The sequence below is a fragment of the Vigna radiata genome, unplaced genomic scaffold (assembly GCF_000741045.1).
Source record: "Vigna radiata var. radiata cultivar VC1973A unplaced genomic scaffold, Vradiata_ver6 scaffold_154, whole genome shotgun sequence".
Classification (NCBI taxonomy): domain Eukaryota; kingdom Viridiplantae; phylum Streptophyta; class Magnoliopsida; order Fabales; family Fabaceae; genus Vigna; species Vigna radiata.
This window is the reverse complement of record NW_014542916.1, coordinates 670,530-683,422: the sequence shown is the minus strand read 5'-3', so window position 1 is coordinate 683,422 and position 12,893 is coordinate 670,530. Positions and strand designations below refer to the sequence as shown.

At 26.8% G+C, this 12,893-nt stretch overlaps 1 protein-coding gene across 1 annotated transcript; it reads left to right on the top strand.

The window, feature by feature from the left end:
- The first annotated feature begins 5,274 nt into the window (after positions 1-5,274).
- Positions 5,275-6,869, top strand: LOC106752537 (glucan endo-1,3-beta-glucosidase). The gene is made up of 2 exons (XM_014634233.2): positions 5,275-5,415; positions 5,750-6,869. The coding sequence occupies exons 1-2, from the start codon at positions 5,340-5,342 to the stop codon at positions 6,700-6,702; spliced, it is 1,029 nt and encodes a 342-aa protein (XP_014489719.1). The 5' UTR covers positions 5,275-5,339; the 3' UTR covers positions 6,703-6,869.
- Positions 6,870-12,893: the final 6,024 nt, after the last annotated feature.

Below are 12,893 nucleotides of genomic sequence, written 5' to 3'. Positions count from 1 at the left end.
TTGTTGTACTATTATAATATAATTGGCAATTTATAAGTTATATTGATTTAAGTTAATATATTATTATATAGTTATATTATTCAAATAATATAATAAATAACTAATTTTTTAAAATATTTTTTAACTTTTAATTTAATAAAAAAAAAACAACAAATGTAGGAGTCAATTCTCCTCACTCCAATTTTGACCAGTCCAATTAATGATCAAATAAAACAAAGGAAAAACAAGTTGAGGTGATTAAAATATAAATTCTTCCACCAAATTAATTAAAGACAAACCCTACTATAAACAATAAGATCTATAATAACAAAAAAAGGGTCACTATCACACTTTAGGGCCTTCCACATTCTGAATATGGACTGTTTTTTTTCTTTTTAACTTTTTCTTACCTTCTTCTCTCTTTATTCCTTCTCATTTTTTTAATACTTTTAAAAGAAATTATCCATCCTAAATTTAATAAACAAATTATAAATTATATTTATACTGTTTAAAACATACAAATTTTACACACTAATTTATTTTAGGAAAAAAGGAAAATTAAAATTTTATAATCTAAAATAATTTATGTATAATATTGTTTATGAAAGGTACTATACAAGAGTAAATATATTTTTTGTTTCAATATATTTTTGCGAATTGTATTTATCTCTAAATTAAATTATATATCTCTTTCTATCACTACATTTCATGATCATGTAAAATATTCTCCATAATAAACTGTACAAATATTATATTATAATTTAATGTGAAAATACATTAATTAAATAGTAATGTATAGATTGTTGAAAGAATATTTTACATAACTCTTATAAAATATAAGAGAAAAAAATGATATATATTTAACTTAAGAATAAAATACCATTTTTGAAAACAATTTCAAAATAAAAAACATGCTTTACCACAATTTCAAAATAAAAAAACATGCTTAACCCTACTACATAAGATTATTTATGCCATGTGATCACATGTTTAATTGGAATTAATTATTGAGTTCGTCAATGTAAAAACTTATCAAAGTATTTTAAAAATGATAGTAATTTAAAATAATGAAATTCGATTATTTTAATGTTAAAAGATTTTAATATAAATAGTTTTGTTAGAAATGAATTTTATTATTTTAAAAGACACCATCTATCTAGAAAACATTTTTTCTAGAGTTTTTTGACTTCTTTATGTGAGTTCTTCCTTTGTTTATCTGATTAAAGAACTAATATCTTATGATTGATCTTTACGGTGAACTCTTCAATTTGGACCGATCAATTTCTTCGTTCGTGTAGGTTGAGTTTCAACCCCTTTATTAGTGTTTTTCTGTTATTTGTTGTATATGATATTTCTTCCATTTGCATGCGTCATTTTAGTAATCTATATGAATCTCTATTGATCAATGATCATTATGATATTTTCTGATCATTCTTGTGATGCTTCTATGTCTTGATAGAGCACCTTATGAGTTGAAAGAAGTTTCGCTAGTTAGGATCTTGTGAGTTGTTGATCAGGATAGGAAACCTAATTGTTTTGTTTTTAATTTATAGATATCTTTAAATTTTTTATTTGCATGATTGAATGTTATGATTAAGTTTGATTTGTTGAATTTGGTTGTTTTGGATGTTTGCCTTGTGATTTGTCTTGGTTGAGTTTATGTTGATTGAGGAACTTAAAATCTGATTAATTGAGCGAATTGGTATGTGTTCTAACAGTAAAAGTTATTTTTTTACCAAGGTACTAAGAAGAGAATATTGGTTGACCATTTGAATAGGTTTCACTTTCCCCAAATCAACGAAATTGGTATGTTGTTTTCTAATACTACACTGAACGGTGACAGGTTAGCGTTGAGCGTCAGTTCATTATGCAAGTCTAAGAGCATTTTAGCTTCAGATCATTGAACACTACTTTTGTACCGTTGAGCATAGTAAAGTTTAAATGCTTTAGCACTAAACGATAACAGAGCACCACTAAGTGTCACTTTTCATTATAAATCTAGAGCAATTTTAATTCTAGGACACTGAACCGTAGAAGGGTGTCATTAAGTGGGACTTTTTGCGAGAAGAATGAAGTCGAGTGCCAAGATTATCTTTGAGGGCCACATTTTGCAAAAGGTTTAGTGTTGAGCTCTTGGATTGTTGTTGAGTGTCATCTTTTGCAAGAAGCCTAACGTTCAGTGCCACTTTTGAGCATCAATGTGCATGTTTGATATAAAGTTTATAATGTATTATGTATGTCTAAGAGTATTATGGTGTTTATTCATGTATGATATTGTGATGATAATGAGTATGGTATTTGTGTTAATGTATTTCCATGGATGTCTTGGAAGATTCTATGGTGTCATTTCCCTAGTTTTAGCATTGATGTGGGAGGTGTTGGAAGTTATCTTGTCACTCTAAACATTCAAGCTTAGGTAGAATAGAATGTTATATGTGGTGAGAGTAGATGAAATCCTAGTTTAGGGGTTTTATCTTAGCCAAAGATATTAACGGACTAATATTATGAATGTTAGGGTGAAAACTCTCTAAAGCAGTAGAGACCATAATAAGTTCAAGACCTCCCCAAGATTTCACATTAAAGTTATTTGGATAATTGAGTATTTATATGTGATATGGTTGTTTTATGAATGTATGATGTATAATGATATTTCTATGTTTGTTTTATGAAAATTATTTTTGTACATTAGCTTATCTTGTCGTCTCTTCTATGTTTTCCTGTGTCTATGTTTGTTTTTTTTTTTTGTGATGATTACTTTATTGGTGTGAACATATGAGATATAAGTATTGAAGTATTATAGCGAAAGACAATGATGCAACGAAGTTATCTTATCAACTAGTAATTTTTCTTAATTTTTAAAAATATATTTTACTATTATGGTTATTTAATTTTGATAATTATATTTATTGTTTCACACAATCTATTTTGTTCTATCAAATTTATTGTTTTCATATTCTTAATATTTTTAAAAAGTCTACGTATCCTATTTTTTTCATACATGTTTACTTTTTAACTTTTACAAAATTTACTATTTATATTTTTAAAAGCATATTAATATTCGGAAACTATAAGTTGTTTTTGACGATTCTATTCAAAACACAATTATAAACTTAAAAATATTTATTACTTTTATTTTTAATCTTTAAATCTGTTTTAATTAATATATAAAAAAATACCAACCCGAGTTTCAAACTAGTTTAAAGTAAAAGATAAGGAACATTTATTTTTTGATATATAAAACATATCTACATAATATAATTATTTATATAATATAATTTTTTAACATAAATATTATTTCTTTAACTACCTTTTTGGATCAGTTTACCTAACTATTTTTTAAAATTAAATTAATCACAATAAAAAAATATTATTACTAGAGATGATAATGGATCTGATTGAATATAGATAGTGTCTATATCTGCAATTCGACTTGTCGGATAAAATTGTATTTACTATTCGACCTGCTATCCGTGCGGATACCCATTTAAAAAATATTATGATATTTTAAAACCCATAGTTATTTTAGAACTTGCGTGTCCTCGCAGATATCCGCATAAAATAAAAAATAAAATATTTTATTCGTTTTTAAAACAAGATTTAAATAAAATTACAAAAAATATATAATATAATATAAATTAAATATAAATTAAAATTTAATTTTAATTAAATTTAACCTAATAAAATATTATTTTATTTTATTTTTAATTAATTTTAATAAAATAATTAATAAATTATTTTCTTTTATTATTTTTTACGGATAACAGATATCTGTGTATCAAATAGTATACTACTTATATCCAACCTGTTTAGAACTGAATATTAAAATACCTATTATCCGTTACTCGCGAATAATAAATATTTACAAATAGAATCATGAATTTTACCCGTAGACATATCGCGAATTTTTTTGTCATCTCTGATTATTACAATTAGCTATCATATTCCTTAAAAATGTAAATGAATGCAAAATATAGTAAAACATTTTGATTACCATTTGTTTTGTGATTATGACCAATATAGATATTTCTTTTCTAACCGTAGTTTCTTTTATTAATATGATTACGATTTTCTTTTTAACAACTTTATTATTAATATTTGTTTCAATCAATTTGCTTATCATTTTGGTCTTCTGGCCATTTCTTACTTCCTTGCTAGAAAACAACCTAGTTTTCTTCTGTCAGCTTCTAAAGATTCCCTCTCATTTTTAATCATATTTATATCATCTAGTGGAGGGCACGCACTGACTTTCTTTGTCCCATTCTTATCTACACAATACAAATTTATCTTCATTTTAAATATTAATTATTTTTTATAAAAATAAAAACTACAATAAAAAGATACAATATTATTAAGTATTCAATCTTAAAAAACTATAATTATTTTTCCCTAATACCAAATATTAATAAAAGAAATTATAATGATATAAATATCCAATAACAATATATAAGATAAAAATTAAATAATTATATAAAAAATATAAACGATTAAATGTGTATTTTATAAATAAATTATAAAATTAAGCCATAAAGTTAATATAAATTTTTAAATAATCTAATAAACTAAAAATATTTTAGTAATTTAAGACAAAAAATAAATATAATAAAGATAGTAAGAGATAAATAACAGAGGATGAAACAAAAATATATACACACTCATCTTATTTGACAATATTGGCAAAATCCCATTTGATAATATTAGCAAAAACAGATTCACGTGTCATTTCTACTCATTATATCATTGACTATATTTGTCTTTCTTTTCATAATATTTATTCACCTCCATGTATTTATTTATTTAAATTTTTTTCATTCATGAAGCATATTATAAATTTGGTATTATCCATGCTTTTATATATATATATATATATATATATATATATATATATATATATATATATATATATATATATATATATATTTATAAATTTTATACTATAACAAATAATTGATGACTTTGAATATGAACTTAAATGATATGTCAAAATTGATACTGATGATAACTTTATTGAGACTATTCTCATAACAAAATTATTGTGTTGAAGATTTATCATTATTGATCTTAGATGTTATTAACAGTGAGAAGAGAAGGAAGGTGAGTGAGAAGAGTATGAACAAGTTGCTGGGTAACCACCATGTGAGATATGAATAAGCTGTCTTTTGTTGTTATTGAAGCTACTTGGTGAATGATGCAATGCTTGACCCGTCATCCAGATTGACGCCATAGAAATAATGCACAACAAAAATCCAATCCTCCAACTTACCAACCCAACTTCTTTCTCTATATATACCAACTCTTTTTCAAACCTAAATTGCAATTCCCTCTTCTCTTTCTTCTTCCTTATCACATTCTTCTCATCGTATATGGCTATATCTCGTTCTTCCATCACTTATGCACTCATTCTCTTTATGCTTCTATCCACTAATTCACTCATAACAGGTATCACCCTCTTTCAACACTCACTATTTCTTTTTCACTTTCCATGCATTCATGAATGGAAGTAGGATCACAACAACATATGGGTGGTGTCACTTGTTACCTTTTTAAAATATTTAAATTAGATTTAATGACTGATATCAAATTTCAAAGAAGCTAAATATTTATTGGTATGTTATCTAGCATGAACATTTACTTTTACCTTGAATAAGATATTATTGGTGGAAACTAGATAATATATAATAGAGTGTTTGCAAGATAATAATTGAAGCCAGTATCAATTATATACATATAATATCAATGGCATTATATAAGTCTCAATTTGAATCTGATTCAGAAGCACAATCTGGAGTATGTTATGGAAGAGTTGGCAACAACTTGCCATCTCCCACTGAAGTTGTAGCACTATACAATCAACACAACATACGAAGGATGAGAATCTACGATCCAAATCCACAAGTTCTTCAAGCTTTGAGAGGTTCCACTATTCAGTTGCTGTTAGACATCCCAAAGGATAAGCTCCAAAATCTAGCAGCTAGCCAAGACAATGCAAACAAATGGGTGCAAGACAACATTAAAAACTATGCCAATGTCAGATTCAGATACATTGCAGTGGGAAATGAAGTGAAGCCTGAAGAGTCATCTGCACAATTTGTGGTGCCTGCAATGCAAAACATTCAGAGAGCCATTTCTGCAGCAGGCCTCGGAAACCAAATAAAAGTTTCCACTTCCATTGAGACAGGTGCCTTGGCAGAATCATACCCTCCATCAAAAGGCTCCTTCAAGTCTAATTATAGAGCTGCATATCTTGATGGTGTCATAAGATTTCTAGTGAACAATAACTCCCCATTATTGGTTAATGTTTACACTTATTTCAGTTACATTAACAACCCTACTGACATCAGTCTTGATTATGCACTTTTCACCTCTCCTTCGGTGGTGGTGAATGATGGTTCACTTGGTTATAGAAACCTTTTTGATGCTTCGGTGGATGCTGTTTATTCTGCATTGGAGAAAGTAGGGGGTGGCTCAGTGAACATAGTTGTGTCTGAGACTGGATGGCCCTCTTCTGGTGGGACTGCAGCTTCACTTGCCAATGCTAGAACACACAACACAAACTTGGTTCAGCATGTCAAAAGTGGAACCCCAAAGAGGCCTGGTAAACCTATTGAAACATATGTGTTTGCCATGTTTGATGAAAACCTGAAGCCGAATCAAGAATTTGAGAAATTTTGGGGGCTCTTCAATCCAACTACTAAACAGCTCAAATACTCTATTAATTTGAATTAGTTAATAGAAGCAAAATTTAAGAAATAAGGGCTATGATTCCAAATAAAATGATTCCACAACAGTCCTAGATGAGGCAGGTTTATGTATGGAGCTTAATGTCAATTGTTGGAATTATTACCATCTATTAGCAGAGTTTGCTTTCAATAAAACTTTTCTTGACGTAGTTATATAATCTTTAACTGCTATATAATCAATATTTATTTATAAGTATACACTAGTACACCAAGAGATATGTTAACGATTATTTTAAATAATAGGTAATTGTTCACGAATCGAAATATATTTAGATGAAGTAAAACGAAGGTTTTTGGACTTAGTTATGAACCGAAAAAAAAAATGAGAGTTTATTTTGCTTCAATTATAAAAAAATGAAGTAGTAAACCAAAAGAAAATAAATTTGGGTTTTTGGATGTGGTTTCATAAATTCTATCAGCTTTTAAATAATTATTTAATCTTAATGATATATAGCAGCAGTTTTCCAAAAAATCATTGTTATAAATTTTTAAAATTAAATAATTATTTACAATTTATCAAAGGGTGAAGACTTCGATTGTTTTTAAAACCGTGCTCCAGTTATTATGATAATCGTTACTATAAGTTTACTTTTATTTAAAATATTTTGTTTTAATTTAAAGGTTTAAGGCCTTACTTGGAGCTAAAACTGAAGCCATATATCCTTTTATGTTGCCATGTCCATGTTATATAAAACCAAAGAAAATCATCACAAATAAAATGTTCCTTAATGTCAGTTGCATTCAACTTTCAAACAGTTGATACAATGAAATTTAAACTTCACTTCATCATCACTTTTATCTTCATTACATTGCATAAATTGTAAAAGTTTTTTACTCCTCTCTCGTATTCAACATTGATGTGTAGTGTGAATTAATCCAATATCGATCTATACGTATATATACTGAAATTGTTTACACAATTTTAGTAATCTTGAAGGATCACTTTGATCGCTTTTGTATTCAATGTTTGACCCTATCTCAAGATTAACTTTCTTTAGTTTATTGAACATATAAATTTTAAACCACATATCTAAAATTTTACGAAAATTATAAACCACAATCAAATATGCACTCGAAGATCAATACAAAACATCATTGCAAATATTTATGAATTTTAATATATGTATATTAAAATTTATATGCTTTAATAAATTATGAAAAAGTAATTACTCTTCTTAAATTGTCCAACTGAAAAATTCAAGATGCAATAAGATAAATTATTATTACTGTTTCCTCTTATATTCATTTTTAAAAATACATTTCTTAAAAAAATTTGGAGACAACAAATAACTTTTGTATTGAATCTCAAACTGGAAACTGAGGCTAATTCAATACAACGATATATTTTAGCATACAATTAATCACATATCAAATATAGAAAAAAAAAGTGAATAAACTACTGCAAAATTATATAAAATTATTTGTTCATATTAAAAAGTAAAATTTAAACATAATAATAAGAACCTGGGAGCGTGAAAGATAAACAACAACGGAGAACGATGCAACAACTAGTGTTTTGGAATGGAACAAAATCCTACCACAAAAAACAATACTTGGACACAAATACAAACAACATATTAATATAAGGAACCAAAAATAACTCATTGCAAAGAAACACATTTATGAATGGAAGACCAATGAGGACAGGTTCAAACCATTAACGACAACTTGGAGGCAATGACCACGACATTTGGAGTTAATGTAGTAGGACCAATGCTGGTTCACGAGCAATGAAGAAAAAATTGTACATGGGTTTATGAATTTTTCCTTTCTTTTAACCATATGAACACATATTGTCTTGGTTACCGAAGCAATAAGTAGTCTATGGCATCGGTTCTGTTAAGAACCACTACCTAAAGCCTCCCCATATAATTAAAAAATAAAATGTTTGGATGGAAAGGGTCTATGGCACCGATTCTCATAACAACCAAGGCCATATGTGCACTTCAGAACCTGAACAATATGAAATATCACTCTAAAAGGAGCATAGTCTAGACCTTATGACACCTATTTTGAAAGAACTAAAGTCATAGACCTGTTTAAATTTTGAACAATCTGAAATATCTCTCTATAGGAGGGAATGTCAAAATCCTATGACATCAATTTTGAGGAGATCCGAAGCCATAAACCTTATTCAGAGTGTTGTCAATTGAAAAGGTCAAATTTGTGGTTATGTTACATCACTTTAGGCTTCGGTTAAAAAACAACCAACACCAATAAGTACATACGACTTCAGGTTTTGTTTTATAACCAAGACCAATATATTCACAAAAATTGCAAAAATGTCACCACATCTTTTATGTTTTGGTTTCGTCAAGATCCAAGTGTAATAGACAAGTTAGAAGTCCTTTTATGTACTAGTGATATATACAAACAAATTTTAAAACAAATTGTAAAAATTGAAAAAAAAAAAGTGGTGGATTAGCTTGTTAATCTGCCAGCCTGTCGACCTATATTGTGGCAAAGCAACTTGCAATATATTCACAAAAATTGCAAAAATGTCACCACATATTTTTATGTTTCGATTTTGTCATAATCGAAATGTAATAGACAAGTTAAAAGTCCTTTTATGTACTAGTGATATATACAAACACATTTTTTTAAAAAAATGTAAAAATTGAAAAAAAAAGTGGTGCATCAACTCGTTAATTCGCCAGCCTGTCGACCTATATTGTGGCAAAGCAACTTGCAATTTCTAATTCGGTTTTTAGTGATAGACCAATTTGACTTGAGTCTATTTTTGGTAGGTCAAGCCAAAAGGGATCAGATTGACCCATTTTGCAACCCTCAATAAAAATATCCGTCAATAATAAAATTTTATAGTTGATATTTAAAACTCTTTGTCTTTGTTTCTTAAGATAAAATCATTCAAAGAGACTAGACTGTCTAGCAACTCAAAATTTTGAAATTTAACATATATATTAAATGAAACATTCTATAGAAAGAAAGAGCATCTAAACATGTGGTAACTGACAATATCAAATCATCTAAGCATCTATCAAATGAATCATCTAGATGTTTGCTTAACCAGAAACAAAAAACTTGGAAGACTTATGCTCAAAAGTGTCTACAGCACAAACCTAAAATTCTTATCACAAGAAATCTTGCAAACAGTGTCTATCAAGCTACAATTTCAAAGATGCTACCTAAGAAAAAAAGGATGAACTAAACAACATAACGTGTTCTAGGTAGAAACATCTAATTAGTAAGAGAAGCATACACAAGCTTAGTAAGACACCATGCTTAAGATACCTACACACAAAGTGTCTGAATTACTCTTGTGAAATAATGAGCGTGAAAATCCCTTCTAAGGCTTAAACATGTTTTGCAAAGATGATTCATGATAAGCATTATCTGAACATGTGCAAAACTTAAGGATACATTCTCAAGCACTGAACTTAACATGTTTATCCTTGAGAAAGACAAAACATTAAAGTTTAACTATTTATAGTCAATCAGTGTTAATAGAAGAAGAACTAAAGCAAATATATTGTCTAAATGAACATATGCTCTAAACAATAAAACTTGGTCTCAAACATGTCATCAATGAAAATGTCTTATAGAATAAACAATCTAATGAAAAGCATGTCAAATATTATACCTCAAGATTGCTTTTCATTAACAAGCGTCTAACACTTTATATCGTCTGTTAATATTTGAATGTTGCATTAAAAAAAATGCATTTATTATTGACATGGCATATGATAAAATGTTTTTCAACAAGAAATATTACTTAATGTATATAAAAGTTCAAAAACATTAAATGCTCATTAATGCATGTACTGCAAAGTTCTCTTTTGCTTATATGTTTTGTCCTTGCTCACTATGCAGGTAAGAAATATATAATGAATTAATCAGAATCAAAGTACACATTGGATAAAGACCTTGAGAGAACTACATAACATTTTAGGAATGTTTCTATTGAAGACTTATGCTCTGACAAGCCATACAAGTTGTGCATCAATGGAAAACTCTGATAAAACGGTATGCAACTAAAGAATACACCTGAGTATGACTTAGAAGTATCAAGAAAAGACAAAAAAGGATAACAAAGTGAATACATTTTCTTGCTCTAATCTTTAGGCTTATAATTCATTAATCGTCTTAAACTTTCAAGTAAAAAGAGAGTGAAGCATCATCAAGATTTATAGATTATATTGTATCAAAAACCAATTCTCTCATAAAGAGTTAACCATCTATATCTTATTGTACATCCCATTGAAGAATATTTGTATACCAGAAGTGGTTAGAATACTTGTAAACAAGAAGTGGTCAAAATACTTGCAAATCAGAAGTGGTGAAACTTGACTAGGTAGCATATAAGAAAGATACCAGAATTGTCTAGGGAACTAGGAGTGGTGAGAATACTCATTGTAAACCAAAAGTGGTAAGAATACTTATGTAATCTTTGAAAATACTAATAAAACCTCTTAAGAGTTCTTGAGAAAGAACTGAACATAACTAAATTGTAGTGAACCGGTATAAAAATACTCCTTACTCATTGTTTTATTTTACAAATCTTTTCTTAAAAAGTTTCTTATAAAACTTAGCATTTACGCAACTCTTCTAAAAAAATCTTCATAAATCATTTTCCGGTTGCTGAATCAATGAACACATTTTCTTATGATTACTATACTATTTTATTGAATATATATTATTCACAAGTTTTGCAAAAACAACTATATCTAAATAAACTCTATTGATAAACTTATTTATAATACTCATTAGACTGGATTATGAAAACAATTTTAAAACACTATTCAACTTGTGTTTTATTGTGATTTCACTCTTTTACCAACGATTATTTTTCTATTGGTAATATTTGGTAAATATTCACGTAATTTTCTTGTAGCGGTTATCACATATAATTAACATTTACTTTTATATAGAATGAGATATTGGTTAAAATAAGATAGTATAACGGAGTATAGTGTAACTTTTTATTTGTACAAAACTTTGTACAGTTTTAGTTTATAATAGTTATTCATTCAATGGTTGGTTGATAAATTAAATTCCTATTTTTCAAAAAGTTCGTGAGGATAAAAAGGTGAAACCAATTATCAATTATATGTATAATACCAATGACATTATAAGTCTCAAAACGAATTTGTATATCAAATATATGCTACCTTTGTTTTCCTTAATATTTATGTTGAGAAGTTTATGTATTAGATGTATAGACAGAGGGACCGTTTATTTTTCAAATTATAGAAGTTAAACAAAATCTATTTTAAATTTGCGAGACCAGAGATATTTAAATATTCTTAAGAATAAAAAATATTATTTAAATATAGACTAACTTTATTAAAAACTAAAAACGTTTTAAAACTAATTAATGGTTGGATTTCAATGCCAAGAAAATCATGGAAGTGAGTTTTTTTCATTCAGAGTTCAAGTATTAGTATTTTCATGTACTCATACACTCATTGAAAATAAGGCCTAATATCATGAGAAAATTTTTGAAACAGAGATTAATTTATAATTAATAATAATAATTAGTTAAAACATTACCAAGACATCAATTTATATTTTAATTAACAAAATAATTAAAAATTTTATTAATAATTTATAAGATGGTGTCTTAGTCCAAATACAGACAAATAAAAACATGTTAGACATCATTATATTTGATATTTTAGATATAATGATACTTAATGTTGATCAATAATTTGTTATCATAAGGAAATTTATTTTTAAAAAATAAAATAAAATAATATAAAACATAAGAGACCGTATCAAATCTATGATAAAAACATTTAACAAAACTTTAACAAACTATATCTACAATAAAAAAAATCTAAATAAATCATTAAAAAATAAAAGTTATATTGATCTCTATAAATCAAAAGTAAAATAGATCCTTTATCAGTCATTATATTTTTCTCATAAAAAATATGAAAAGTTTTGAATTCTGTAATTATTTTTATTTATAAAGTATTAAATAATTTTATTGTATTGATTATTTCCAAAAACTCAAAGATAAATATTTACACGAACATTTTGAGTTAAAAAGTAATATGTATCTAAACAAGTGAACATTTATTTATTTTTGGCATATAATAAATATACCTACATAATACAATTATTTATATAAAATAAATTATTTTCATTATATATATATATATATATATATATATATATATATATATATATATATATATATATATATATATATAT

Bases quoted from the DNA above. Each gene is read 5' to 3' on its own strand.
- LOC106752537 (XM_014634233.2), top strand. From the start codon at position 5,340: ATGGCTATATCTCGTTCTTCCATCACTTATGCACTCATTCTCTTTATG. The intron at 5,416-5,749 runs GTATCACCCTCT...AATCTGATTCAG, and splicing joins CACTAATTCACTCATAACAG to AAGCACAATCTGGAGTATGT.